Genomic DNA, 23423 nt, shown 5'->3' with positions numbered 1-23423 from the left:
ATTCTCGACTGAATAGCTTTCGTGCATTCCAATACATATACCCAGGTGAAATAAACGATGCATCTTAACTATATATACAAAACACAATGTCATCAGACCACTATAACAGTGTTCGCAGAACTTCTGTGAAAGGCAACATACTCGGGAGGGTTGTTTCACCTTGTACTCGGGCAAGGAACTCTGCAGGAAAGGTCAGAGTACCCCTCATGGCAGTCTTCACTCAAGGCGCCGCAGGCTTGCAGACTTATCTTCACAATGTCAGCTCGTGTAGGGAAAAAGGCACGCATAATCTCCCCATACTCAGTTTCCTAGAACGCAACTGCCTGGGTCTCAACCTGCAACCAAAAAGTCAGCCCAACATGCCAAACCAATCTTGCGACTTCGCGGCCGACCCAGCGCACCCAACCATCGCTGAGGAAATTCTTACCTACCACTTCCTGGCAACGAACAACGACAACGGTGCCGATTCTTATCTATCCCACATCAAGTTTCGTCTCCGCACTGAGCCCGTCAATGAGATTGATGTTGAAACGGTTTGGAAGATTGTCAACACTCCTGAGATGATTGACGCTGTGATCGGCAACATCATCAAGTTTGATGTTTTGAGCACCCAGCCTGCAGGGGGCTACATCGATCTGTTCATTGAGACGGAGATGCAACAGATGCATGAGCGCGGACAGAACCAGCTGATCGGGATTTGGCAGAAGCATATGCTTTCTCGCCATTTTCCGACGGCTGCGAAGTTGAAGGGTCTTATCTATTGCCGTACTCAGCAGGCTTATGACCTGGTTAAGCAGAAGGGCAAGGAGCTGTACATCCGTGCTGTGTTTCACGACTTCTTGAAGAAGAATTAGGAGGTTTTTTGGGATTGCCGAGGTCTCAGTACCAATAGTCGGCGTGGAGAAGTGCTATAGTATATATCAGCACTGTTTTGTGTTTTAATATCTAACTACATGTTCAGAGAAATAGAGTCTTTCGAGATGCCCTCGGAGGTATAAGGCATTTTATGTAGTATTCTGAAACAAGTATTGCCCTTGGAGGCATGGGACATTGTATATAGCAATCTGAAACACATATTCACTGGTTGACGATATTCAGTACCAATCAATCTCATTGTGTAGTACTTCTTTCTGACCATTGTGAAATCACCATGTTGAACTTATGGTTCACTTACAATGCGCCAGCTTTCAACCATGTGCAGCCTATACTTCACTTACAATGTTTCAAATTTCACCTATGTGCAGCTTATGGTTCGCCTAGAATGATTCAACGATCATGGCTATATAAGTGTAATCAGATTATGTAGTTCTACCCACAACAGGTTCTACCCACAACAACTCCCATTCATACCACGAAATCAATTCATCACGATGAACAGACTTCGATCTCGAATGTCTCTCATGCGTTTGACTCGGTTCATCATTGATGTCACGCCAGATTCATCCGCGTCTTCATCGCCAGTGTCTGAGACACGCGATTCAGAACATAGGACTGATGATGAGCAGAGATGTCAACAAGCAAGTCAAGCTGGCTTGATTCTTATCGATTGCAGATCACAGACCATTCTCTGGGACGTGCCACTGTGCACGAGCCTCTATATTGTCTGTGATCTGCAATCGATAAGAATCAAGCCAGCTTGACTTGCTTGTTGACATCTCTGATGATGAGGCAGGCAACTCGGACAACACTACGCCGATTCCGGTGCAAATACCGGTGCAGCAGATGATAAGCCTACCCATATCGGGTGTGTCCGCACTTACAGCCTACCTGCACTACTACCCATCCACGGTGGCTGATGTTGAGGCCTTGGTATCAGCGTTTATCGAAGAGCATGCTCTCATGGACAAGCTGGCCGAGAACATTGGCTATTTCAGCGTCTACGGCTTCATCACTCCTGTAGAGGTTGAGCAGATGTTGATTCACATCCTAATCAAAGGGGAAGTCTATCATGAACTGTACGAGCTAACAAACTCCCAGATCGCTTACTTCAACCACCAAGCTTCTCTCCAAGACCTGGGCCACCAGGGTCTCGAGCACATCGAACCCCCGGTACGGACCGAGAGCAAGAAGAGCAAGAAAACCAAGAATGCTCCAAAGCATCAGACTCCTGCCTCTGTTCGCCATGCGGGCTATCCGACTGGAGAATCCTTTGCTCAGACTCGGCTCCACAATGGGCCGGGTTTGTACGACAAGAAAGCGACTTTTTGCCTGCCGAAGAACGACACTCGGGAGGTGTGAACGAAGCCTGGTGCCGCGATCATGGTCCAGTCACTTATCGAGGAGACGGAGCTGCAGGTTGAGGAAACGGACCTGCAGTGGATCAAGTCGAAGCCTGACACCAAATTTCTGTTCAAGGAGAAGAAGTTGGCCAAGATTGTGGTCAAGTTGCCTGAGGAGTCAACTCGGAAGGTGTGGACGAAGCCTGATGACCCAATCATGGGTGAGACTCTTGCCGAGGAGAAGGATTTGCAGTGGACCAAGACGAAGCCAGACACCAAATTCCTGTTCAAGGAGAAGAAGTCGGCTACGATCGTAGTCAAGCTGCCTCCGAGGTCTTGAGTGCTTCGAGGTGAGTCGGACGGGCTGTTTTTTTCTTTTGGAGTTAGGTGTTGCTTGACTTGGATACCAAGATTAGACGTAACATTTTTTACTCGCTTATATATGGATTTAGAGGGGAATTGGGTTACTCAGGCTGGTACCTGGGTATATACCATAGAAAATGAATATGAACATTTACACCAATTCGAAATTTTGGGGTAATGTGATATACGAGCAGCATTGGGTAGTTTGATTGCTTCGGGATCCAATCGCGCCGTCCAAGCGTTTATGAGACATAGTCGTGTCGTTTTCAATCAATGTGCTAACCCACGTACGCTGGAGAAGGCAGGGAACAGGATGTGCCAGCAATTTTTGTTGAGTTAAGAACCAGAGCCAAAGCTTCATCCGGCACCTGATGTGCCAGTGTGAGTTAATCGGTCGTTCGATGGAAATAGACTCAGTAGTAGTAGGTCACTACTTGTTGATGTCATTCCGGGTCGGCAACGAATGACGATCAGACTAAGTTAGCGAGAGAGCTTATCCGTGCCGAGGTCCCTCGACCTCCATGCCTCCTCTATCGCCGAACGCAATGTACCCGTACAAACCGCCATGATACCTTCATAGTGAGGCCTGTCGTTTCTCTGATCTCCATCAAGCATGAATTCTGCATCAAAGCCACCCAAGGCCATCCTTTTCGACATTGGCGGGGTAGTCGTACGTTCAAACATCTCACGCTTCCTCACCGTGGCAGTACCTCTTGTGCTTGGACAAATCCGCTAACATGTCCTGCTCAAAGCTCAAAAGCCCCTTCCAAGCAATCCTCGACTACGAGATCGAAAACAAGATACCCGTTGGCTACATCAACTTCGCGATCCAAAAAGGGCCCCACGACACAGGAGCATGGCAGCTCATCGAGCGCGGCGAAGTTGAACTGAACGACGACTGGTTCGCTTCGTTCAAACAACAACTATCGCGACCGGAAGTATGGTCCGAGTACTTTCAGCGCCTCGCACAACAAGAAAGCGCTGGAGGCGGGCAGGCGACTGCCGGTGGCAAGCCGACGGTCCCTGAAATTGATGCGAAGAAGCTGTTTTGGCGTATGATGAAGCTCAGCCGTGCACCGGATCCATACATGTATCCTGCGCTGCGAAAGCTAGGGCAAAGCGGCAGGTTTGTTCTTGGTGCTTTTAGCAACAACGTCACCTTCCCCGCCGGTATCCTGGACGATGAGGGAGAGCTGTACACCAAGGATATCATTCATCCCCCTGCGCCGAACCCGTATGCGAATGATTCCGGGGACATTACAAAGTGTTTCGACATATTCCTTGGCTCCGCGGCGGTCGGTGTGAGAAAACCAGATCCAGAGGCGTATAAGTTGGCGGTGAGGGAGATGGATAAGATTGCGAGGGAGAGGGGCATGGGAATTGTGACGGCAGAAGATACGCTGTTCTTGGATGATATCGGTATCAATCTGAAGTTTGCTAAGAAGACGGGGTTGAGGACTATCAAGGTGAATCTGGGCAAGACAAAGGATGCTGTCAAGGAGTTGGAGGCGGCGGTGGGGATACCGTTATTAGACGACAAGGCTAGGTTGTAAGTGGAATATGCGTCATGCCCAGATCTATGAAAGAATAACTCACAAGGTATCACATGTACATACTTGCGAGTTGCTCTCTTTTAGATCTTGTTATAACATACACTATGTTTCAACTTTCTTCCTAGCCTTTACCCGTTTGTACGTTTGCAGTTCTTTTGTTTGTACGTCGACGCAATCGTTAGACAAAATCTAGCACATACAATCATCACTCAAAGAGTCTCATGGAAGCAAAAGCGTGCAAAAAAAATTTACCATAGCCATCCGCACAAACCTAAACAGTCTATAAACCCTGAACTCTATCAACCCACTCTCACAAATCCAAACTCCAAACCATCTCTCACATCTCAGTCTCACATCTAACCATGTACAACGGACCCGTCACATCGACAGACAAGACTACCTACGACCTCATTAAATCCCTCATGGCCCGCTTCTTCCACGACGAAGCTTTCCCCACCATACGTGTCGGCCGTCACTGGAACGCCTTGGGCAATCTTGAATATCGCGCCACAGTTATGGGCTACGCAGACCAGAGTAGACGGAGGAATATTCCTCTTGTACCCATGCAAGAAGGAGATTCGCGGAGTGAGGTACTATTGATGTTGTTGGGGTCTGTGGAGGAACTTTCGTGGGAGAAGATGGAAGAGACGGTTGAATGCCAGGAGGAGGATGAGCAAATGATGGGGGATTTGGCGACAACATTTGATAAGGTGATGAAGCATTAGAGATGGATGGGATGGGAGAGAGAAGCGGGCGGCTTGGGGGGAGTGGATTATTTCGTGGTAGTCATGGCGGAGGAGAAGACTGGATCTGCGGTAGGTAACTATATATGACAAGAGTATCCCCTTGAATATTCATCACATGAAAAGTCTTGTGACAGCGAAGATTGCAAGATAGATGTGCTAAGACCAAACGCCCAAGCCGCTGTCTATAAAGCGTGTAGTCTCCCACTCCCCATCCTCATCCTCATCTCTCCATCATTCCACAGCATGTCCGGTCCATACGTAACAGCAGAGGAATTCTACGCCCACGCCATCCTCCAATCTCACATAAGAACGCTCTTCCGCGCACCCGAATACCCCGTCATACATCTTGGAAGCCGCCTCGACGAAAACAATGTCACCCGATACTGGGCCGCAGTCAAAAGCTCTCAGAAAAGACGTAGCGGGAAGTTTCAGAGTCTAACGAGCATTTACACTGGCATATCTCGTGGATACGTATTGCAAGCGCTGCTAGAAGAAGTTGAACGAAAAATGGGGGACCAGCTGGAAGATGATCCAGATATGCCAGAAATAGAAGAAGTGACAAAGGCTATGGGGGATGAGGAGGGAGAGTCCAATGAAGTGACTAGTTTATCTTTGAGTATATTGTCCAGTCCAGAGGATAGTGAAGAGGACGATGAAAAGGATAAGGAATACTCAACCCCGAAAAAAGCAAATCAATCTCAAAAAAAGGCAGCAGCGGATAAACCTCAAGCGAACAAACCCCCAATGAACCCTAGAGTGATTCCTGGAACCGCTCGCAAAGAACCAGCGAAGGACCTAGTCCAAACCAAAGAGCCCATGGAGAATCCAAGCGAACCCAAGGAAAAGGGGAAAGCAAAACCAGTCGAGGGATAATCACAGCAGAAGATAGCTGAACCCAGCACCATTAGACGATTCAACCTAAGAGCACGCAAAGGCAGAGGAGACACTGAAAAAGCTAGAGGAGACACTAACAAAGCTAGAGGAGATACTGAAAATGACAGAGGAGACATCACTAAAGGCAAAGAAGACAGTAGCAAGGGAAAAGGAGATGTCAATAAAGGCAAAGAAGACATTAACAAGGTCAAAGATGACAGTAGCAAAGACAAAGGAGACAGTGGTAGCGGGGCTCGCGATCAAAGTGTAGATAGTGATATTCAGGAAGTATCCCGGACTGGATATGTTGAAGCGAGGCGCCGAGATGGGCGGATCAGGGGCCCAATAGTGTTAAGTTCGCGTTGAGGCTGAGTTTAGTAATTTCATCTCTCCTAGCCGTTCCACTCCTACTCCCCTCTTATCCCCACCCCCTCCCCTCCATACCCACCTACCCATCTCCCAACATCTCTACTTCCCCTCACCCTTCCCACTCCCCTTCCTCCCCCTCCACTCATCATTAAGCATCAGCCTCCCAACCTCCACCTCTACACACTCCAACAGCCTCCCCAGTGTCTCCTTCCTCGTCTTACCCACCTCAGGACCTAGCTCGAGTGTTCTAGCCCCCGCTTTACCTATCGTGTAGAGCGAGGCGCAGAAAGCGTTGGTTGCGGATGGGTTGGACAGGGTTGATGTGGATAGGGGTGGGTTTTTGGGAGGGGGGTGTCGGCCTAGGATACAGGTTGGAGGCGAGATGGGGGAGAGTATCCATGATGTTGCTGTGAGGTGTTAGGAGGGGTTGGGAGGAGGCGAATAGCGGTATGGTACATTCTATCAAGTCAACCAGATAGCGTAGTTCAGTTTCATCTTCGCCTCGTAGACTCGGGAGTTCGCGCTGTCGAAGGAGGCGCTCGGGTAAGTTTGATGCTGCGTTGGGATCCATGGCTTGAAATCACTTCTTAGGAGTAAGAAGAAAAGGCATTCCAGTGCAAGTATATATGATCAGAGAACGGCCATGGACCGGTGAGCCGCCATTAGTGCCATAGACTTCTTGACCGATGGTTGTACAAAATGTTTGCTTCCAGCGGGACGGTGAGGCGGAATAACTGGGCGGAGAAGAGACATGCATAATGTGAGCAAACCTCGTGTTACGATGAGAAGCGGGCTACAACCATTTGGATTCGTACGACAACGATAAGATAGCAACAATGATCAACAACTATGACAGAAATAGGTAAACTGCCTGTATTCTTCCTATACAGTAACGGAGATTCCGTCGTGTATGCAACAAACGCCATGTCATGCTATGCAACGCCTCATATACATACATACCACATTCCCTCATATCCATTACAACCCAAAATGCGACGGCTTGTGCTATGCTCGCCATTCGTCCCATTCGCCCGTCTTTTTCGGCGATCTTCGTCCACTCTTTTTTCCCGCAGGTGAAGGGTCCAGAAAGCCCTCGGGTATGTCATTCCAATTCGACGTTTCTTGGGGCGGCGCAGATGCTCTTTGCGTCTGTTTCGCTCTCCTCTGGTCTACCGCTTGCTCGTCACTGGAAACCTCGTATTCATCGTCCTCGTCTTCTGAGATGTAACTATACTGGTCAAACTTCTTCCGGTCAATGGTTTGCAATTGCACGTCGCCATCCGCGTACATGCCCCGTTCCCGTCCCAGGATCTGATCGGCCTTGCTGGGGCTTCTGCGACCTTCCAGTGATCCCCTCACGACGGTGGGGGCAAGGTATTGGTTTGGTTCGCTTTGACGGAGTGGTGATTGCCACTCGGGACGACGTGTGGCTCGCGGGGGCTGGCTGTATTGACCAGGCATCCATCCTTCGGGACCGCGTGTGGGACGCCTGAACTCTGCTTCAGTAGGAGAATCAATGCCCCAACTGGCAGCTCGCTCACGCTGCTTTTGTATTTGCTCTTCTCTTTCTCTTTCCCTCTTTATGCGCTCCCTGGCTGCCAGCCACTTCGGACTTGGTTCCCACGACCACCCGTCTCCCGTCGTGTTGCTTATGGGCACGAACCACTTGATCGGCGAGGGGCCGAACACGTGGCCAATGTTGCGCTTCCAGCCCAGATCGAAGGCATTAGGGAGTGCTTCGTTGTCGCGCTCGTCGAGGTAGCTGTCGTATCGGTCTTGCTGTTGTTGACGGTCGCGGTATTCGTAGGATTGGTATTGCGGATGCGAGTAGCCATTGGCGTGGCCTGGGACGGGAGAGCGGGACGTGGTACGAGGAGGGGTCTCGCCTTCTTCGGGTCGGGTGACGCCTGGGAGCGCATTGGCGTGTATCTCGCGCAATTGCTCGCTCATGCTCAGGCGGCCATTTGCTTGCGCTTCGACGTAGTTTCGGTCGTTGAGCTGATGTTTCATTGTGTTCCTGAGCGGGGACAGGTAGCGCGTCTTCTCCAAGCTCTCGATGGTAGTTTGGCCCCTAACTGTAAGCCACAAATGCCAGGCAGTGAAGCCTGTAATGACGATGCCAATGATGCCAGAGAGCACGGCGAGCAAGACATAGTTGACGGGCATAAACGACTCGGTGTATGTTCCATCATTCAGGATCTCACTCCAGACCCAAGTGGCAGATGTCGCAAAGCATACCCAGCAAAAGAAGCTGAGGTATATGAGGAATAGCAAAAAGGCCTTGTAGTTGCGCAGCCCAACGCACGTGGCAAGCCATGGGCAATGATGGTCCATTTTCAGGACACAGCGCTTGCATGTCGAGCAGTGGTGGGACCGGTCGGGCTTCTTGGACTGGCACTTGTTGCAGAAGCGCAATTCACCCGTCGACGCTTTGACGGTGAACGACGTGTATTGGATGTCGCCCCCTTCTTGCGACGGCAGATGGCTGTAACCATTCTTGATGTTGAGGGGCGAGCCCGGATCGGTGAATACGGCGGTCGTGTAGCTCCAATTGAGCATAAGGTAGAAGAAGAGGCCCAGACCGGACGAAAACTTGCCTGATGCAGACGTTAGTAATGGAGTCGCATTCCACGTCACAAGAATGCGTCGCATGCGGCGCAGAGGGAGACGCACCGGTCCAACCATTCTTGGAAGGCACGAAGCCGATGCCTGCCTGGACCCAGATGGCCCAGGACGTCAGGCCATAGACAAACAGCAGCGGAAAGTAGGTGACGGCGGTGCAGCAATACCGCTCAACCTTTCTTGCCCACCCGCGGCGGCGCATGGTTCTTGAGGGGGATGACGGGGGAGAGGGCGTGCCCAACGTGGCCATGACTATGGGCGCAGCGAGTGGCCGGGCATGTGGTGCGGTCGTGTGTGTTGCAAGTACGGTAAGCGTTTGTTTCTGCGAGGCACTGATTTGTGTAACCGTAACGTCGTCCGAGATGGCTGGAGAAAAAAGGTCTGAGGTAGCAACAGGACGCGGAGGACAAGCAAGCCGGCTGCACGACTAGTTTCAGGGCGCAGCGATGCACAGCATGTCTCACAGAATACGAACGCGACGGGGAGGGTTAGGCAGGTGGTTAGAATAGAAATGCTGAGGCTACAGGAAGAAGAAGAATGCGGTCCACAAGCCAATGCCCGTGGAATTTGACGTCGAGTTTCGTCGTCCCGCAGTCGTTGCAGTCGTCGTCGTCGTCGTCGTCGTCTTCTTCTTCATGTTGTTAGCGTCGTCCATGGCTGCGCCTTGTCTGGAGGGCCTGACCAGGGTGAGCCGCGCCGGGCACGTGATGCCGCGTTCAGCCTTTTGTATGCACATAGGTACAATTGGTACCATCCCATGTTACGACGTACCGGTGTCGGTACCATGGAGCTAATGTTGGTTCTGGTTGCGCAAACAATAAGCTGATGCAAGCGTGATCTATTCTGACTATAGCAAGCCTCGCTGATGCCAGCATCTTCAGTTTCAGCTGCGTCGTGGTGCGCCAGCGCTGACGGAGAGTGACAGATCGCAGCATACGCACACAGTGACTCGCCGCGCGGACGCAACAGCATCTCCACTTATCCTATCGTGAAATGATGACAATCCCGGCTGCATGTGCGCCGGCAATCTAAGGTAGCCTGATACAGTCGTTACAAGAAGCAATATCGGTGCCACACCCCGGCCAGGCCTCCATTGTTCTCGCCGCTTCCTGCGACATTTAGAGATAGGCGTCGCCCAGCCAGATCTGCTTCGGTCCTGCCGCTGTGCAACACGCCTAAACCATGCCGTGCTAGTAATATCGTCCCGAGTTGATATTCAACCCTCAGCCCTCCCCCACCAGCCTCCGCAGAGACATGTCTAATACCACTCTCGTTTACTCGACATTTGGCTCCCTTTCTTAGCCCGACATGCTTGCTCCCAGGAAGCGGCCTATGCCGCTGTTTCTACTCACAGTCCTGGTCCTCATCGGAATATGGTACCACCATAGAGACACGGATCGCGTATACTTGCAGTGGATGTCGTCGATTGAGGCGCGCCCTATAAAGATCCCCGCGAATAGAACTTTAGGCTTCGGCGCCGTTATCGTCGTATCCAAAGAAGGCTCGCCGCGCCGCGAGCCGCTCTTGCAAGCCGCAAACGTCACCGACTTCGACATCACCATTCCGGAACAGCCTGCCTGGACCGAAGGCGACGTCCAGCGCTTCATCAACGGTCAGGACAACGCCGTCAAAGGTTCTATATTAGCGTGGCTAGGGCACCACAACGCCCTGAGGTGGTAAGCAACACGTTCCTCGCCAGTCCCTTGGCGGCAACCTGTAGCTGACTTGTGTGACAGGTTTCTCGCTTCTGGCCTAGAGACGGCTCTCATTCTCGAAGACGACGTCGACTTTGACATTCGCCTGCGCAGCGTCCAGATACCTCTCGCAGCAAGCGCTGCCCGTCGCCTCCTTCCCCCGGCCCCCAACCAACATCCCTTTGTAAACTACGCCAGCAATCGCACCCAGTACTGGGGAGATCAGGAGGCATGGGACCTACTCTACCTCGGCCATTGTGGCGACTACTTTGATATCGTCGACGACGACGGCCCCAAGACTGATCGCCAGGATTACAACCTCACCGCTATGCCACATGTCCTCTACGAGGACCCTACCATGCCCTCATGGCTAAATCTGCATCCCTTCACACAGTCGCTATTCCGCCTCCTGGGCATGCCCGAGCGCAATCGAGTTATGCACCGCTCCAAATTCCCCCTCTGCTCCTTCGGATACGCCGTTACCCGCCCCGCCGCCGAACGACTTCTCAACGATCTTGCGCCACCAAAACTGAAAAAGGATGGCGCGCGCGCCTTTGACGTAGCCCTTCTCCACGCCTGCAACAAGGGAGAGAATACACCCTCGCCTACACCCGAGTGGCAGCGGCCCAATGCAGACCCCAAAATGCGCAGCAAATATCCAAGCCCTGGTCTGCGCTGCTGGACGCTCAACTCGGAGCTATTCCATCACATGCCTGGACGCAGCGAAATCGACTCACTCTCGGAGGCGTCAGGAGAGAAGCCCGGCCCCCCGCCAGTAGACCGTGCGGCCGAATTTCAGGTCTTCTACCGGAACGAGACAACCAATATTGACTGTGGATTCTGGAGCGGCGCCTTTTCATTTGAAAAAGACGATCTCGAACGACTCCATTACCTGCAGGAGAAAGTCGGGCGTGAAGGACTCTGTCTCAAAGAAGGCAAACCACAAGATGACATCGACTACCCCGATTACCCACCGCAGAAGACCATGGACTACTGAGTGTCCCTTTCAACAGCTCGATACCTTTCCATGTACATATTTTCTTCTATTACGAGCAGTAAAACTTAGGGGCAACAACACCACCCGACTTCGGACCCTTTTATCTAACGGAAATCTTTAAATCAGGCGTTTATCGGCGCAGTAGGAACCACCAAACGCCACCACTATCACACGGGGCTATGAGCATTGGAAAATGCAAAAGGCGCATATGACTTTTTCGGGAAGCAAGGGGGACAGCATTTTATACCAACTCAACGAGCGCGCAACAAACGGGAGCAGCAACACCCACACACGGCGTACTACACATGCATTTGCATCCGCACGGCAGGGCCAGTTTTGGAACAACAACGCAACATTTTTGCTCTGGGGGTGCTTTTCTTTTTCAAATCTCTCTCATGACTTACTGTTGTCTTGTCTTTTACTTTTTTTGATACCAAATAAGCGAGATTATATCCAGATTGTCCTGAATCTTACACAGAAATATGGACATACGTCACAGTCTTTTTGTTTCGATCGCCGTGAAGATTATCTGCACACCGCTATGGCAATCGTGTTCAAAGAGCCGCCTCGCGCCGGCATACGTACGGCAGTCAACAGCACAACAGGCCCTTTTTTCGCCTTTTTCGCAGATCCCCCCAACTAACCCACCGAAATATCCCCTAGTGATCGTTCCTTCGAACCCCACCCTTCATACCACTATCTGCCCATTCCCCATGACCCATGCCCAGGACCAAGAAAAAAAAGGCCAGAATACGTGCCGGTATACGCAATATGTATGCACTTGGTATCTCCGAAAACCCCCGTTTCTGCCATCATCTTACTGCATGTCTGCATTGGCATGACGTTTGTTGTTCTCCGCGCATCCCCGCGCATCGCCTCCCATCCGTCGTATCTTCCGCCATCGCGACCGTCTATGCCAAACGCATAATCCAAGGTACTACATACGAACCGCCAAGCCCAAAACGCCAAACACGCGGTAACTCTACCGGTGGCCCTTTATCTCCGACCCGCATTTGCATGAGATCCAATCACTGTCGCGTGCCTGAAACGGGCATGCGTGAATAAGCTTTTTCGCTCTGCATATGTAGGACGGGATAATGTTGCGCAGAGGGAAAGGGCATGGGAGTGGTTGGGTTGATGGATGGATGTGCTGGGTACGTGGTTTCGGGCCGATTGAGGGGGAGTGGGGACCCACTGTTGCGGACGCGGACGTGGCGGCGGGGAAATGAGAGGAGGGTATGTTAGGCGAGTTAGGCGGGTTGGTGACCGTTGGGTGGCCGTTGGGTGGTTTGCGTGGGATTGTGGGATGAATTTTGGCAGTTGGGAGATGGGGATGGGTGTTGAGACGGGATGGCCCAGGGAATTATTTGGATGATGGGCGGTTGAGAGAGAATGGGGTTCGAATGATATATTTATGTGTGAGAGATTACTGTAGTCGTGTTCTCCAGCACTACAAATGGGATTGTCGGTCTCGGTTGAGTGGTTTTGACTTGGGTCGTGATACATTGGCTACCGTAAGGTAATGGCTATCCAAGTGTACTGAGGGATAAGTGTAGCCCTGAGATAGGGATGTTGCGAGGGAACATCCTGGACCGCAAAGGTTGTATGTGCTTCTTCCCACATGTTTCCCCCAGAGTATGGACCCAGTAGTTATATCCACAACATTGGCAACGTCCGTGCCACTGCGCGATCCATGTCAACGTTTTATCTAGATATGAGCGTTTTCGCCACCTGCTTAGTTTCCACATCTTACATTCGGGAAGCGTGATGTACACGCTGGCTGAATGATTGTGTAGCACTCGGATGATACCTAGATGATCGCCAATAACGGTTATCTGCAAGGGGTAGAACGGGAGAACCTGTACTTGAGGGTTGAATTTGCTCTGGTTCCAGTGTTTTCGTCTATTGCAATGTGAAGATGGGATGGTTTAGCTATTTTGTAGCTTTGTCTCTCTGACAAAATACGTCCATCAGGATTGGCCCCCGCGGCTTTCAAACGCTTCATGAACTGTATATCTAAATATCCTATAGCTATGATTATAGTTGAGAAGCTTTGCGCATATGAATATCTAGTTACTAGATAATCAGACACTACAATGTTAAAAACAGCTGCTGTTGTCTTCAAAAACGATGAACAGTCGTAGTTGGGTCTATTTACCCGGAAATCGGGAAAATGGAGTGGTAGTACATCCAACAGTTTTGTACGATTCTAGATCTTAGCCTAGCAAAAGGTGTGTTAAAAGTAAGAAAAAAACTTGCTGTTGATACGGCTAAGGTATCGGAATCACCTTCGTTGCAACGAGTTGAAATGATTGTGATTGTTCTTGTTGTTCTATGGAGGTGGAGGGAGGTCGGCAGTAAGGCAGCAGCTAGAGCTCGGACCACACGGCTTAGTCAGCCGTGTAATCCAAGCTCGTGCATGCAGCAACCAGCTGCCTTATCTACCGCAGGTTCGATTCCCAACACTTGCTTTTTTTCGTTGCACAGATATTATGAGTCATTATAGCATCCATGATTCTGTGGGTCTGTTATGTATTTCAATTTGCTCTCTATACCTAGTTATGTACATATTAGACTCCGCAACAATCAATTCAATCCGGTCACTCTCCTAGACCCACTTACCTATCTAGGTAGGGCTTAAACTCCTATAGGTAACTACTAGGCTTAAAGCGGTAATCAATCAATCCAATCTGAACCTTCTAGGACCCACTTAATTGATTGTTGCGGACTGTGGTACATATATATGACAATGTTTATTCAAGTGTCCAAGATGGAGTCATGCCCACTTACATAACTTCTACGCAAATTTTCTATTTAATAAAGTAAATGCTGTCCTACCATCTGATTTCGATTCAACGTAACAGGTGAATTTATTATTATCTGACACTCGCTGGGAACTGCGTTTCTCCACTGTCACAAGGATAAACCTACACTCATCATTGCCTATACCTTTGGCGATACCTCATCTCTTGAAAACCATCATGTAGATGTTGTCACTTACTGAGTAAAACCAACAAAGCAGCCTTGGTTGATGACTTTAGTGGCCTCCTTCTCTTAAAGGCTTGAGTTGCCATGGCCTGCATATCTTAGGGCAGCGGGTTGTCTCTACCAATCTAGAGACTCAGAACGTTATCTTCGCACGATTTTCATTCTAACTAGTCCTCGTCTGTTCTCCTTGGCATTCTAACCTGTTGTGTCACCAGCAGTGTAAAGCCTGGGTTTGTGCTCACGAAGGAAGCGGCAAACCGATAGCCAGTAGATTACATACCGTCGGGTAAGGGTGAAAATGAGAGTGATATACAGGGAATTCTGGTGCAAGATATAGGCATTCGATGTATGTATTCATAAAGTTTGAACGAACGAGATACCCTGCAGAACAACACATGTAGGGTAGGTCACCGTTGTGGCCCGGATCCGTACTAGTCTGATCATGTGACATTTGTGGTATCCGCAGGCACGAGGCTATGCTATTCTACCTGGGAAGAAATCAGTGAGGCGATTATAGTACTACTTGTATTATAGGACATATCGGGCTGTCAGCCTTTGTTGCCCAAGGAGCGGTCGTAGCCAGCACGTCGGTACACGAATATTCTCAACTTCGAGATTCGTGACAGCTCGGATGGGGGCACGGAATTTCAGATTACTACCCGGTTAGGAATGGCTCTGCTTACATTGATGTATCATGTGTAACGCCTGCGGTGGTACAGTGCAGACGTGGTGTTAGGAGAGGTAACTAATTGTTCGGCAAGCCGCATCACCTTGTCTACTACTACTGAGAAAACCGCATTTGGTCGTTGTAGTCGAGACGGTCGTAGGCGCATCTTAAAAGTTGCACATGCGAATGTCAAGACCGAACGTGGACAGTGACAAGGATCAATGCGTCCGTTTCCTGCTGTTGCCTCATTGCACCCCTACTCCGGCGTGCCATACCATAAGTCTTCTGCAGCGGTGCATCGGTAACAGGGACCTTATGAAAACACTGAGAATCTGTTTACCGTATTATCGTGTTTTCGTGGCAGGCGTGTGAAGGTTTGCTCGTCACCACCTTTGGTTATTTAACGTATAAGTGTGATTGCTCTGGGATTCGTCAAGGTATAGCTGCACAGGCACAACACCCTGGTAGTCAAAGGGTAAAATACGGGATACAAATCAGACACTCGCAGGTGGTCTGTGCGCCCATCTTTCTACGAGCAGAGTGAGAGTAGCAGACTCCGCAACAATCAATCGGATCGGCATGATTGATTCCTATCTAGGTTAAAGGCTGCCTAATGAAGTAATTCTTTAACCTATATAGGAATCAATCATGTCAATCGATTGATTGTTGCGGAGTCTGGAGAGTAGGCATATGCATGTTGTTAGCCACGGGTCCGACCAACGGGTTATGGTGACCAGGGTCAGCCCGTTCTTCTGAGGACGGAAACAGGACATCCACGATGGTGTAACTCTCTGGTAGCACAACATACTGCCATGCGTGGAAACAGCCTAGTCTAACGACATATACATTTCCTATAGCATTATCATCGTAAACCTCAAACCGAAAAAAGAATCATAAATATTGCCTACATTACCCACCAAACGCAAGCAAACGACGAGAAAATACGCCCCTGAAAGAAAGAAAAATGGCTCTCGACACCCAGAGCATCATCGCCATCATCGCACTGCTCGTGTCTTGCCCGTCGACAATATGGCTGGTCTACAAGATGTACGTTCGACGTCAATCTAAACAAACCCACCTTCGTAAGTATACGCTTCTTCCAAAGTCTGCCTGATAAGAAACTGGAGAGTTAATATTTTACCTAGAAGCAGATGGGCTCTTACCGACACACGCACAACCATCATGCAGACTAACGTCAGGGAGCAACTTTCTTTTCCACACTGAGCATTCACAGACATGGTCGCTGTATACATGTGTTATTCTGGAGGATCTAGCAACTGCTCGTGCTTTTGCCACAAAAAGTAAGAATAAAGCGTCCTGTCAGAATTTTAGGAACGTATAACTTACCATGTACAGGCGCGAGGGAACGTGAGGAAGATTGATACAAGCTGTGAGTAACCTGCTTAACGCATGGAAACCGGTCAAGGATCGTAACGGCTCTGATTTTTTTGGTTTTTGTGATACCCCCATTGGTTGCATGATACAATACTTCTTGGCATATTGAAGATGAATTCCCGTATAGTTGTTAGTGCGAAGTTAACATAACACGTGCAAACTCATTGGCCCCTGCATAACAACATTCATTTTCAACCTTGGAAGTTACACCATCTTCGGCCACCAGCCTAAGCACCCCGTCCACCCCTCTCATCCTGCATACCAATCGCTGGATCCGGAGCTTCAGGGAACTCTTTCTTCGCCGTCTCTTTTCCACCCGCTGAGTCTTTGCCCTCAGTCGCATGGCCACCTGACCCCTCCTTGCGCGCGCTACTACGTTGAGTTAGCTGTTCTTGCCTCGTGGAACCATGATGTCTTTCCCTTGGAGGAAAGACCTGGGACCGCTTACTCTATACCTGCCTTCGCATTGCTTTCTTGCACGTTGTGCGTATCGCCCTGTTTGACCTTATCTTGTACCGCATGCGGGCTATCGCTGTCGTATTTGTCCGTTTTGGTCTTGGAGTTTGTGCTTAGATCGTTCGGGTACTGCTCGACGTTTCGTGATGTTGAGAGCGAGAAAGGACGTGCTGAGGGGACGCTGAGACGCAGGGTCCGTGTGGACCTGATCATGGTGGTGCGGAACATGCTTGGTGGCTTCGTGGAGTGTTGTTGAGGTGTTGGATGTTGTGAGTCAATCGAGATGGAATTGATTAGGTTGGTGCTTTTATGAGATTGAGATTGAGGATGATAACAGGGAAGAAAAGGAAATGGCCGAGGTATGCCATGGCAAGATAGACATGACGCGCTTGTACCGTGAAGCTAGCATATGATGATGTATGACGCTGTTGAAATGTACCTGACATGGGTTTAGATCGTCATAGCTTCTGCGCCTTACTGCATCAAGACGTGATCTTACCCCTCCCCCACATTTTGCGATTTGAGCCTCATCGCAATCGATAGCGAACTGTAAGTAGTATTGATCCCTACAATTAATTGCAGCAAACTACGCTTACGTTTTCAAACTTCACGGCCAACTGCTCGGTACAAGCTCCAGCAAACACCACAAAGTCACAACACAATACTACCACTCTCCAATCCCTCTCGAAGTCAAGCGCGGAAAACCTCATCTAGAGTCACAGTCGCATATACCACCGAAACAAGATCATCATGGCAAGCCAACCAGACTGGAACGCAACCGAATTTCCCTGCACTCTGTACGTTCCCCGTTCCCCATCACTCTCCCATCCCATCTCCTACACCAACCAACTAACCCCCCCCTCCCACAGAACCCTCCACATCCCCTTCCCCAGCACACACCTCGCCAGCACCGCCCTCCGCGCCCTCTCCGTTGACGCAGAACTCTCACCCCTCGTCTGGCGCTCCTTTTCCCTCACCACCCCCTCCAATTCCACATCGGACCCCGCACCCTCAAATCCCAACAGCACCAACTCCGACGCCGAAACATCAGTCCTCAAAGTAAACTACGCTGCCACCACAAACCGCATGCTACGTGTCGCTGTAAACGGCTTCATAGAAAGCATCGGCGTTGTTATCGGCGTGATGAAGGATTTGGATACGGATGTTGTTTATGAGGCGACGAGAGAGGGGCTGGATGGGGTGCAGGGGTTGAAGGTGGGGTGAAGAGGGAAGGGGGAGAGATAGGGTTATTTCTTTTTGATCTCGCGTAGGGAGATGCTGTCACGGCATCTGGAAGATGGGTTGTGTGGGCATGAGGCGGATGAAGAGGATCAGGCAGCGAATGGAGGAGCGGGCGCAGGGGTGAGAAGAATTTGAGCCAGAGGGCGATGGGGGAAGGAAAAGGGTTGGCCATCCTGAGGAGACACGATTTTTGAGGTGTATCTTTACTCAAAACTCAGCTTCTGAGTTCCATGGGGAGGCATTCGAAGCTATGTCGGTGTCACATGATCGCATAGTGCATAGCACATGCCATGCTACATCTACCTGTAGTCTTTTACCCAGAATTGCTAGGTTCAGAAAGGCACATGCTTCCCCTATCAAGCTTCCTGCATCAACCTCCCCTTCATACCATTTTCGCACGCGGGTCGCTCCCTGTCCAATGCCTCCCATGTCTCCATAATATACATTTCGTCCCCATGCTCAGCAAAATCACTCTTCCTCCAGCTTCTTAGCCGGAAGCTTATTAAGAGTTCCATCCTCCTCAATCTTCCTTTTGACTGCTGGAGCCCCTTCAAGGACCGCCATCTTGGCCTCTGGTACCATGGACGGAGCAGACGGAGCATGCTTTGGCGGAGCCTCGGCGGGTATAGGCGGATGTACACCATCATCCCTTATCTCCCATCCTTCCGCCTTCATAAGCTGCCACTTCTCTTTGACCTTGAACCTAACTAATTCGCCTGTGGTTCGAGCATCCTCAAAACTGTCGTGTCCGGCGGCCCCGCCCTGCTGAATATCTTCTTCAAGGTAGTCTTTTGCGAGCTTGCGCAGACCATGGCGAAAAGGCAGGCCTTGGCGTGTTGGAAACAGAAGAACGGTGTCGATGATGTTGGGATGGATGAGGCGGATAGTGTTGAGGTCGTTTTCCAGGGCGTGACCTACGACCGGTGTCTGGGGAGAGACGTGGGAAAGGAAGAGATCGCGTGCTACATACGGTGACTCAACGATGCGGAGGTCTTTGCGGATAGGCTTGGGATTTTCCGGGTCGTAGGGCTTGGCGTTGACGAATTGATCCATGGTAATACCAGAGAAACGGGTGTTGACGTCTAACAAATGACCCAGAGGACGAACCAGAACATCCACGAGTGGCTTGTGCTGTGGCCATGATATGGCCGTCAGACGAAGCATCTCTAGGCCATTGGTGGTATAACCCATCTCACAGTCGAAGCAAACAGCCGATTTCTCAGGAACCTTTTCATTTTCTGGCGTCTCGATGAACGGCATGATGAGGGAAAGTCGTTTGGAGTTTTTGACGCTATAGACATGAGTGTCGTGGGTAGTGCAGCCGGGTGAACCCACTTCGGCGCTACAGCAAGTCAAGCGGGTTGGTTCTGCGGGAGCACCTCTTGACTTCTTAGGAAAGATGCGTTTGCCCCAATGATATTTGCATTCTCCTCCTGTTGTAAACATACCGTCTTCTTCCCTTCGTTCCGGAAATACTTGGAAGCGAGTGCTGCAGCGGTCACATTGTTCCCAGCAATCAGCTAACTCGAGTGCTGAATGTGTCTCGGTCAAATCAGCGTCTGCAGGCAGTTTCGTAACATAACCATGCGCATCCAGACCCTCCTGTGGGCACTTGAGGACAGAGAGGAACGTGACTTCTTCTTTCGGTGTCAGTCCTGTATGAACTTTCTTGGGCGGTGGCTTCTTTGCTGGCTCTCCACTCTGCTTAGCCATAGCCTCCCGCCTTTCCTTGACCCATACTTCTGGTGTCATGGTCTTGAGTTTCATTAGCCGCTGCTTCAGAATATTCTCATATACTGAAGGGTTTGATGTAGCTATTTTCTCTTCCTCGTCGACTGCCAGCTTATTGAGTTGGTTTGCAGACAAGTGCAGAGCTCTTATCTCAGGCTTGACTGCCTTGAGCAGCTTGTCGTTTTGCGGTTTCATATAACCATGTAACGCTTTGAGGAGAGTGACTCTCTTAGTGAAGTTTGCCGGCTCTTTGTTTAGTTTGCGTGGCAATAGAGCGACTGGAGCATCGGGATTGATAACAGCTTTGGCCATGGTTGCAGCGGGGGGTGGTGATATTGGCCGCGTCGCAGACGACGGGAGCGCAGGAGGTGTATCATTCATGGGATGTGTTTTTGAAGGTGCTGTCTTGACTGTAGTCGCATTTTTGACTGCTGGGGTTGCTTTGTCCTTGGTCAAATCAACAAAGATATCCGGTTTTGTCTTGGCAGGCACGGGAACGTCCTGAACCACACGCTCCTTGACATCGTCTTCGAGCTTCAGGCGCTTAGCGTTTTGCTCGCGATCATATGTTGTTGTGACTGGTACTGGGGAGCGCCGTGCCGTAGTTTTCTTCAACGCATCATGACTGAAGATGCAGTTGGGTAGCTCACAAGTTGCTGCCGATGGACATGCTATGCTTGCGAAGCTCCTGTATGCGGGTATTGAGGGCCACATGGCTGATACAAGTCCGATGAGCTCTTTGTTGACAGTGAAAAAGTAATTGGTGCGCGCATAACCTACCAAGCTGTCGATGTTAAGAGTTTGTCAATTTGATGAAATAAAGTATGTGTAATTGATGCGAGAGCTTACTGCGCGTCAATACGTGCGAATGCAAGGGCGACAGGTGAAAGCGTGCACGCGCTAGTAGTGTTCGCGTTTGCTGTCTAAAACCGTGTCGTGTTGACAATCTAAGCCGCAAGAAGAACTCAACTGTATAGCCTCAGTGGACCCCCCAACGAAGCTAACGCTAGCCAGACAGTGAAGGTGACGCTGGACGGGTGAGTTTGCCTCAGCCACAGCCTTGCGAGCGGCAACGGGTCTGGGTTGTCCCGAGACAGCGCTAAGCCTCGGGTCCAGGCCAGGACGGGCGAAAGATGCGGCGAATGCGCCGGAGATGCAGCTGCTTAACCCCGATGTCATGACGCCGCGAAGCCACTTCTCGTCGTCGCCTTCAATTGCTAGAGACGTATAAGTCCTGCGCCACCCTGGATGATTGTATGTCTAGATTTCCAATTTAAACCGAAACCATCAATTTCACCGTCTTACTCAACACCATTGGCACTCGCCTGGCTTTCGAGACTGCTCGCGCCTTTCACCAACACTATCTTCACAGGACATCACATTCAACCCGCGCTTTGCACCCCTTAGACCAGGAAATCGCGTAATATAAACATGAATACTACAGCTAAAAAAGCCGACCACCTTTGTGTCCTCGTCCATGGGTACGTCTCCCAGAACGTCCCGCCACTCCATATCGTAGCAAGGAAAGAACACCTGCGCTGACCACGACCAGCCTATGGGGAGTCCCAGAGCATCTGAAATACGTGAGCGACACTTTGAGCGAGAGATTTCCTCAAGACAAAGTCCACGTACTCGTAACCAAGCGCAACGCCGGAACATTTACATACGATGGTGTAAACACGGGCGGCGAGCGCGTCGCTGAAGAGGTCGAGGACGCACTGGAACAGCTGGCAGACAGTGGGCACGACATAACTAAGATTAGTATAGTTGGATACTCATTGGGAGGTTTAATAGCACGCTATGCGATCGGCCTGCTCTATCACCGCGGGGTATTTGAGAAGATACAGCCCGTTGTACGTATATCCATGGAAATCTGCCAACGTTTCCTAATCTTTCCAGAACTTTACAACCTTTGCGACACCGCATCTCGGCGTAAGAACACCTCTCAAAGGCTACCCCAGCCACCTATGGAACGTCCTCGCCGGTCGCACACTATCTCTCAGCGGCAGACAACTTTTCTGTGTAGACCAATTTAAAGATACCGGTCGACCACTACTAGCTGTCCTCGCAGACCCCGAGAGCATATTTATCAGAGCGCTCGCGCAGTTCAAGCACAGAAGCCTATACGCAAATATCCGCGGCGATCGCTCCGTCACCTACTACACTGCCGCTATTTCACGGACCGATCCTTATGTGGAATTAGACAGCTTCAAAATAAACTACATATCGGGTTATGAGGAGGTCATAGTCGACAGTGACAATCCGGTATCGCCAAAGGAGCCGGAAGAACCACCAGCTTTTGTGCAACGATTTGCACAGGGCACAAGGACGATATTGGGACGCGCATCCATGGTCGCCGTTCTCAGTGTTTTTATCCCGATTGGCGTGTCGGCATTCCTCATCCATTCCGCCGTTCAGTCGATCCGTAGCCACCAGCGCATTCAACTCCACGAGCAAGGCAAATCCGGCATCGACTACGCCCGCTACCGCATACCGCTCATGATCCAGGCCGTCGAGCATGCAAACCACGCGCAAGGACAGGAGTATCTGAGTGACGCTAGTACCGACGTCGAATCGAATGCACAGTCTGTCCAGAAAGCGTCTAGTTCCGGCGCCAGCTCTATTCAAGAGCGAAAACAGGGCCTGGCCCTCGAGTTCCCCACTCTAGCACTCACAGACGACCAATTCAAGATGATCGAGGCGCTCGATAGTGTCGGGTTCAAGAAAAATCCTGTGTACATTCATAAGCACCGTCACTCCCACGCTGCTATCATCGTTCGCACAGATAAAAGCTCGTTCGATGAGGGTAGGGTCGTGGTCAAGCACTGGCTTGACAATTTCGAGGTCTGATATGGGAGCCCGCATCCAAAAGTCCTTAAATGATTACATCGACGTAGCAAATTTGTGATCGAAGAGAACCCCTACTCGTTTCTTCTCTGTTGGCGTGGGCGGGCGTATTTGCATTTATAGCGTGGCGTTATCATAGAGAGTTCGACGTTTGAGCGAGTAATACCCTTTTTGCTTTCGTATGGGAGGAACGTGTCGTGTGGCGGTCTGGCATTTGTGGAGTTTTAGATTAATATACCAGCAATGAGTTTTCATGCTTCAGTCATCTTGTCATCAATAATGTGTACGCTGTATCACTGTATTACTTTCCTCAAGGCTAATTCATGGAAAAAGAGTATTCTGGCCAAAGGGGAGTTTAAAACTACGTGGGCGACAAGCCCTCGAGATTCCTTACGTCCATATAGTTCCCTTGGAAAGCTTTAAAGCCTAAGCTCGACACCGCAATCAAAGTCGACTAGCTTTTCTTTTTGGTTGGTACGACGGTTCTCGGTAAGATATGGTGTGGAGAGTAGTAGGCTGATGAATCCATAGGATGTGAGCGTATGGTACCGCACTTTCAGTTTGTGATAGGACTGTCACATATATTCGTTTTATTACCAAAATGAAGTCGAAAATATCTCGATAGTATGCTATGCACACTTCTTGTTCTGCAGCGATGCAA

General features: G+C 50.2%; 12 protein-coding genes across 12 annotated transcripts; 9 read left to right on the top strand and 3 right to left on the bottom strand.

Moving 5' to 3' along the window:
• Positions 1 to 359: 359 nt before the first annotated feature.
• Positions 360 to 854, top strand: PtrM4_083620 (uncharacterized protein; the record flags this gene model as incomplete). The annotated part of the gene is made up of 1 exon (XM_001940326.1): positions 360 to 854. One exon carries the CDS (start codon positions 360 to 362, stop codon positions 852 to 854), a length of 495 nt encoding a protein of 164 aa, XP_001940361.1.
• A 653-nt stretch (positions 855 to 1507) lies between these two features.
• PtrM4_083610 (uncharacterized protein) lies at positions 1508 to 2238 on the top strand (the record flags this gene model as incomplete). The annotated part of the gene is made up of 2 exons (XM_066106585.1): positions 1508 to 1582; positions 1636 to 2238. The coding sequence occupies 2 exons, from the start codon at positions 1508 to 1510 to the stop codon at positions 2236 to 2238; spliced, it is 678 nt and encodes a 225-aa protein (XP_065963523.1).
• Positions 2239 to 2259: 21 nt separating this feature from the next.
• PtrM4_083600 (Transformer domain containing protein) lies at positions 2260 to 2559 on the top strand (the record flags this gene model as incomplete). Its single annotated transcript, XM_066106584.1, has 1 exon — positions 2260 to 2559. The coding sequence occupies one exon, from the start codon at positions 2260 to 2262 to the stop codon at positions 2557 to 2559; it is 300 nt and encodes a 99-aa protein (XP_065963522.1).
• Positions 2560 to 3195: 636 nt separating this feature from the next.
• Positions 3196 to 4135, top strand: PtrM4_083590 (hydrolase (HAD superfamily); the record flags this gene model as incomplete). Its single annotated transcript, XM_001940328.1, has 2 exons — positions 3196 to 3252; positions 3335 to 4135. 2 exons carry the CDS (start codon positions 3196 to 3198, stop codon positions 4133 to 4135), a joined length of 858 nt encoding a protein of 285 aa, XP_001940363.1.
• Positions 4136 to 4557: 422 nt separating this feature from the next.
• PtrM4_083580 (uncharacterized protein) lies at positions 4558 to 4860 on the top strand (the record flags this gene model as incomplete). Its single annotated transcript, XM_001940329.2, has 1 exon — positions 4558 to 4860. One exon carries the CDS (start codon positions 4558 to 4560, stop codon positions 4858 to 4860), a length of 303 nt encoding a protein of 100 aa, XP_001940364.2.
• A 264-nt stretch (positions 4861 to 5124) lies between these two features.
• Positions 5125 to 5754, top strand: PtrM4_083570 (uncharacterized protein; the record flags this gene model as incomplete). The annotated part of the gene is made up of 1 exon (XM_001940330.2): positions 5125 to 5754. One exon carries the CDS (start codon positions 5125 to 5127, stop codon positions 5752 to 5754), a length of 630 nt encoding a protein of 209 aa, XP_001940365.2.
• A 1374-nt stretch (positions 5755 to 7128) lies between these two features.
• PtrM4_083560 (uncharacterized protein) lies at positions 7129 to 7584 on the bottom strand (the record flags this gene model as incomplete). Its single annotated transcript, XM_001940331.2, has 1 exon — positions 7129 to 7584. The coding sequence occupies one exon, from the start codon at positions 7582 to 7584 to the stop codon at positions 7129 to 7131; it is 456 nt and encodes a 151-aa protein (XP_001940366.2).
• A 2469-nt stretch (positions 7585 to 10053) lies between these two features.
• PtrM4_083550 (CHAD domain containing protein) lies at positions 10054 to 11436 on the top strand (the record flags this gene model as incomplete). Its single annotated transcript, XM_001940332.2, has 2 exons — positions 10054 to 10421; positions 10482 to 11436. 2 exons carry the CDS (start codon positions 10054 to 10056, stop codon positions 11434 to 11436), a joined length of 1323 nt encoding a protein of 440 aa, XP_001940367.1.
• Positions 11437 to 16713: 5277 nt separating this feature from the next.
• On the bottom strand, positions 16714 to 17155 carry PtrM4_083540 (uncharacterized protein; the record flags this gene model as incomplete). The annotated part of the gene is made up of 2 exons (XM_001940334.2): positions 16714 to 16858; positions 16935 to 17155. 2 exons carry the CDS (start codon positions 17153 to 17155, stop codon positions 16714 to 16716), a joined length of 366 nt encoding a protein of 121 aa, XP_001940369.2.
• Positions 17156 to 17692: 537 nt separating this feature from the next.
• PtrM4_083530 (Pcc1 multi-domain protein) lies at positions 17693 to 18166 on the top strand (the record flags this gene model as incomplete). The annotated part of the gene is made up of 2 exons (XM_066106583.1): positions 17693 to 17739; positions 17812 to 18166. The coding sequence occupies 2 exons, from the start codon at positions 17693 to 17695 to the stop codon at positions 18164 to 18166; spliced, it is 402 nt and encodes a 133-aa protein (XP_065963521.1).
• A 486-nt stretch (positions 18167 to 18652) lies between these two features.
• PtrM4_083520 (RNA exonuclease 3) lies at positions 18653 to 20629 on the bottom strand (the record flags this gene model as incomplete). Its single annotated transcript, XM_001940336.1, has 1 exon — positions 18653 to 20629. One exon carries the CDS (start codon positions 20627 to 20629, stop codon positions 18653 to 18655), a length of 1977 nt encoding a protein of 658 aa, XP_001940371.1.
• Positions 20630 to 21346: 717 nt separating this feature from the next.
• Positions 21347 to 22765, top strand: PtrM4_083510 (Esterase-lipase; the record flags this gene model as incomplete). The annotated part of the gene is made up of 3 exons (XM_001940337.2): positions 21347 to 21396; positions 21468 to 21768; positions 21815 to 22765. The coding sequence occupies 3 exons, from the start codon at positions 21347 to 21349 to the stop codon at positions 22763 to 22765; spliced, it is 1302 nt and encodes a 433-aa protein (XP_001940372.2).
• Positions 22766 to 23423: the final 658 nt, after the last annotated feature.

This window comes from Pyrenophora tritici-repentis, chromosome 3 (assembly GCF_003171515.1).
Source record: "Pyrenophora tritici-repentis strain M4 chromosome 3, whole genome shotgun sequence".
NCBI lineage: Eukaryota > Fungi > Ascomycota > Dothideomycetes > Pleosporales > Pleosporaceae > Pyrenophora > Pyrenophora tritici-repentis.
Note: the sequence above shows the minus strand (reverse complement) of the source record. Positions and strands in the feature narration are given on the sequence as shown.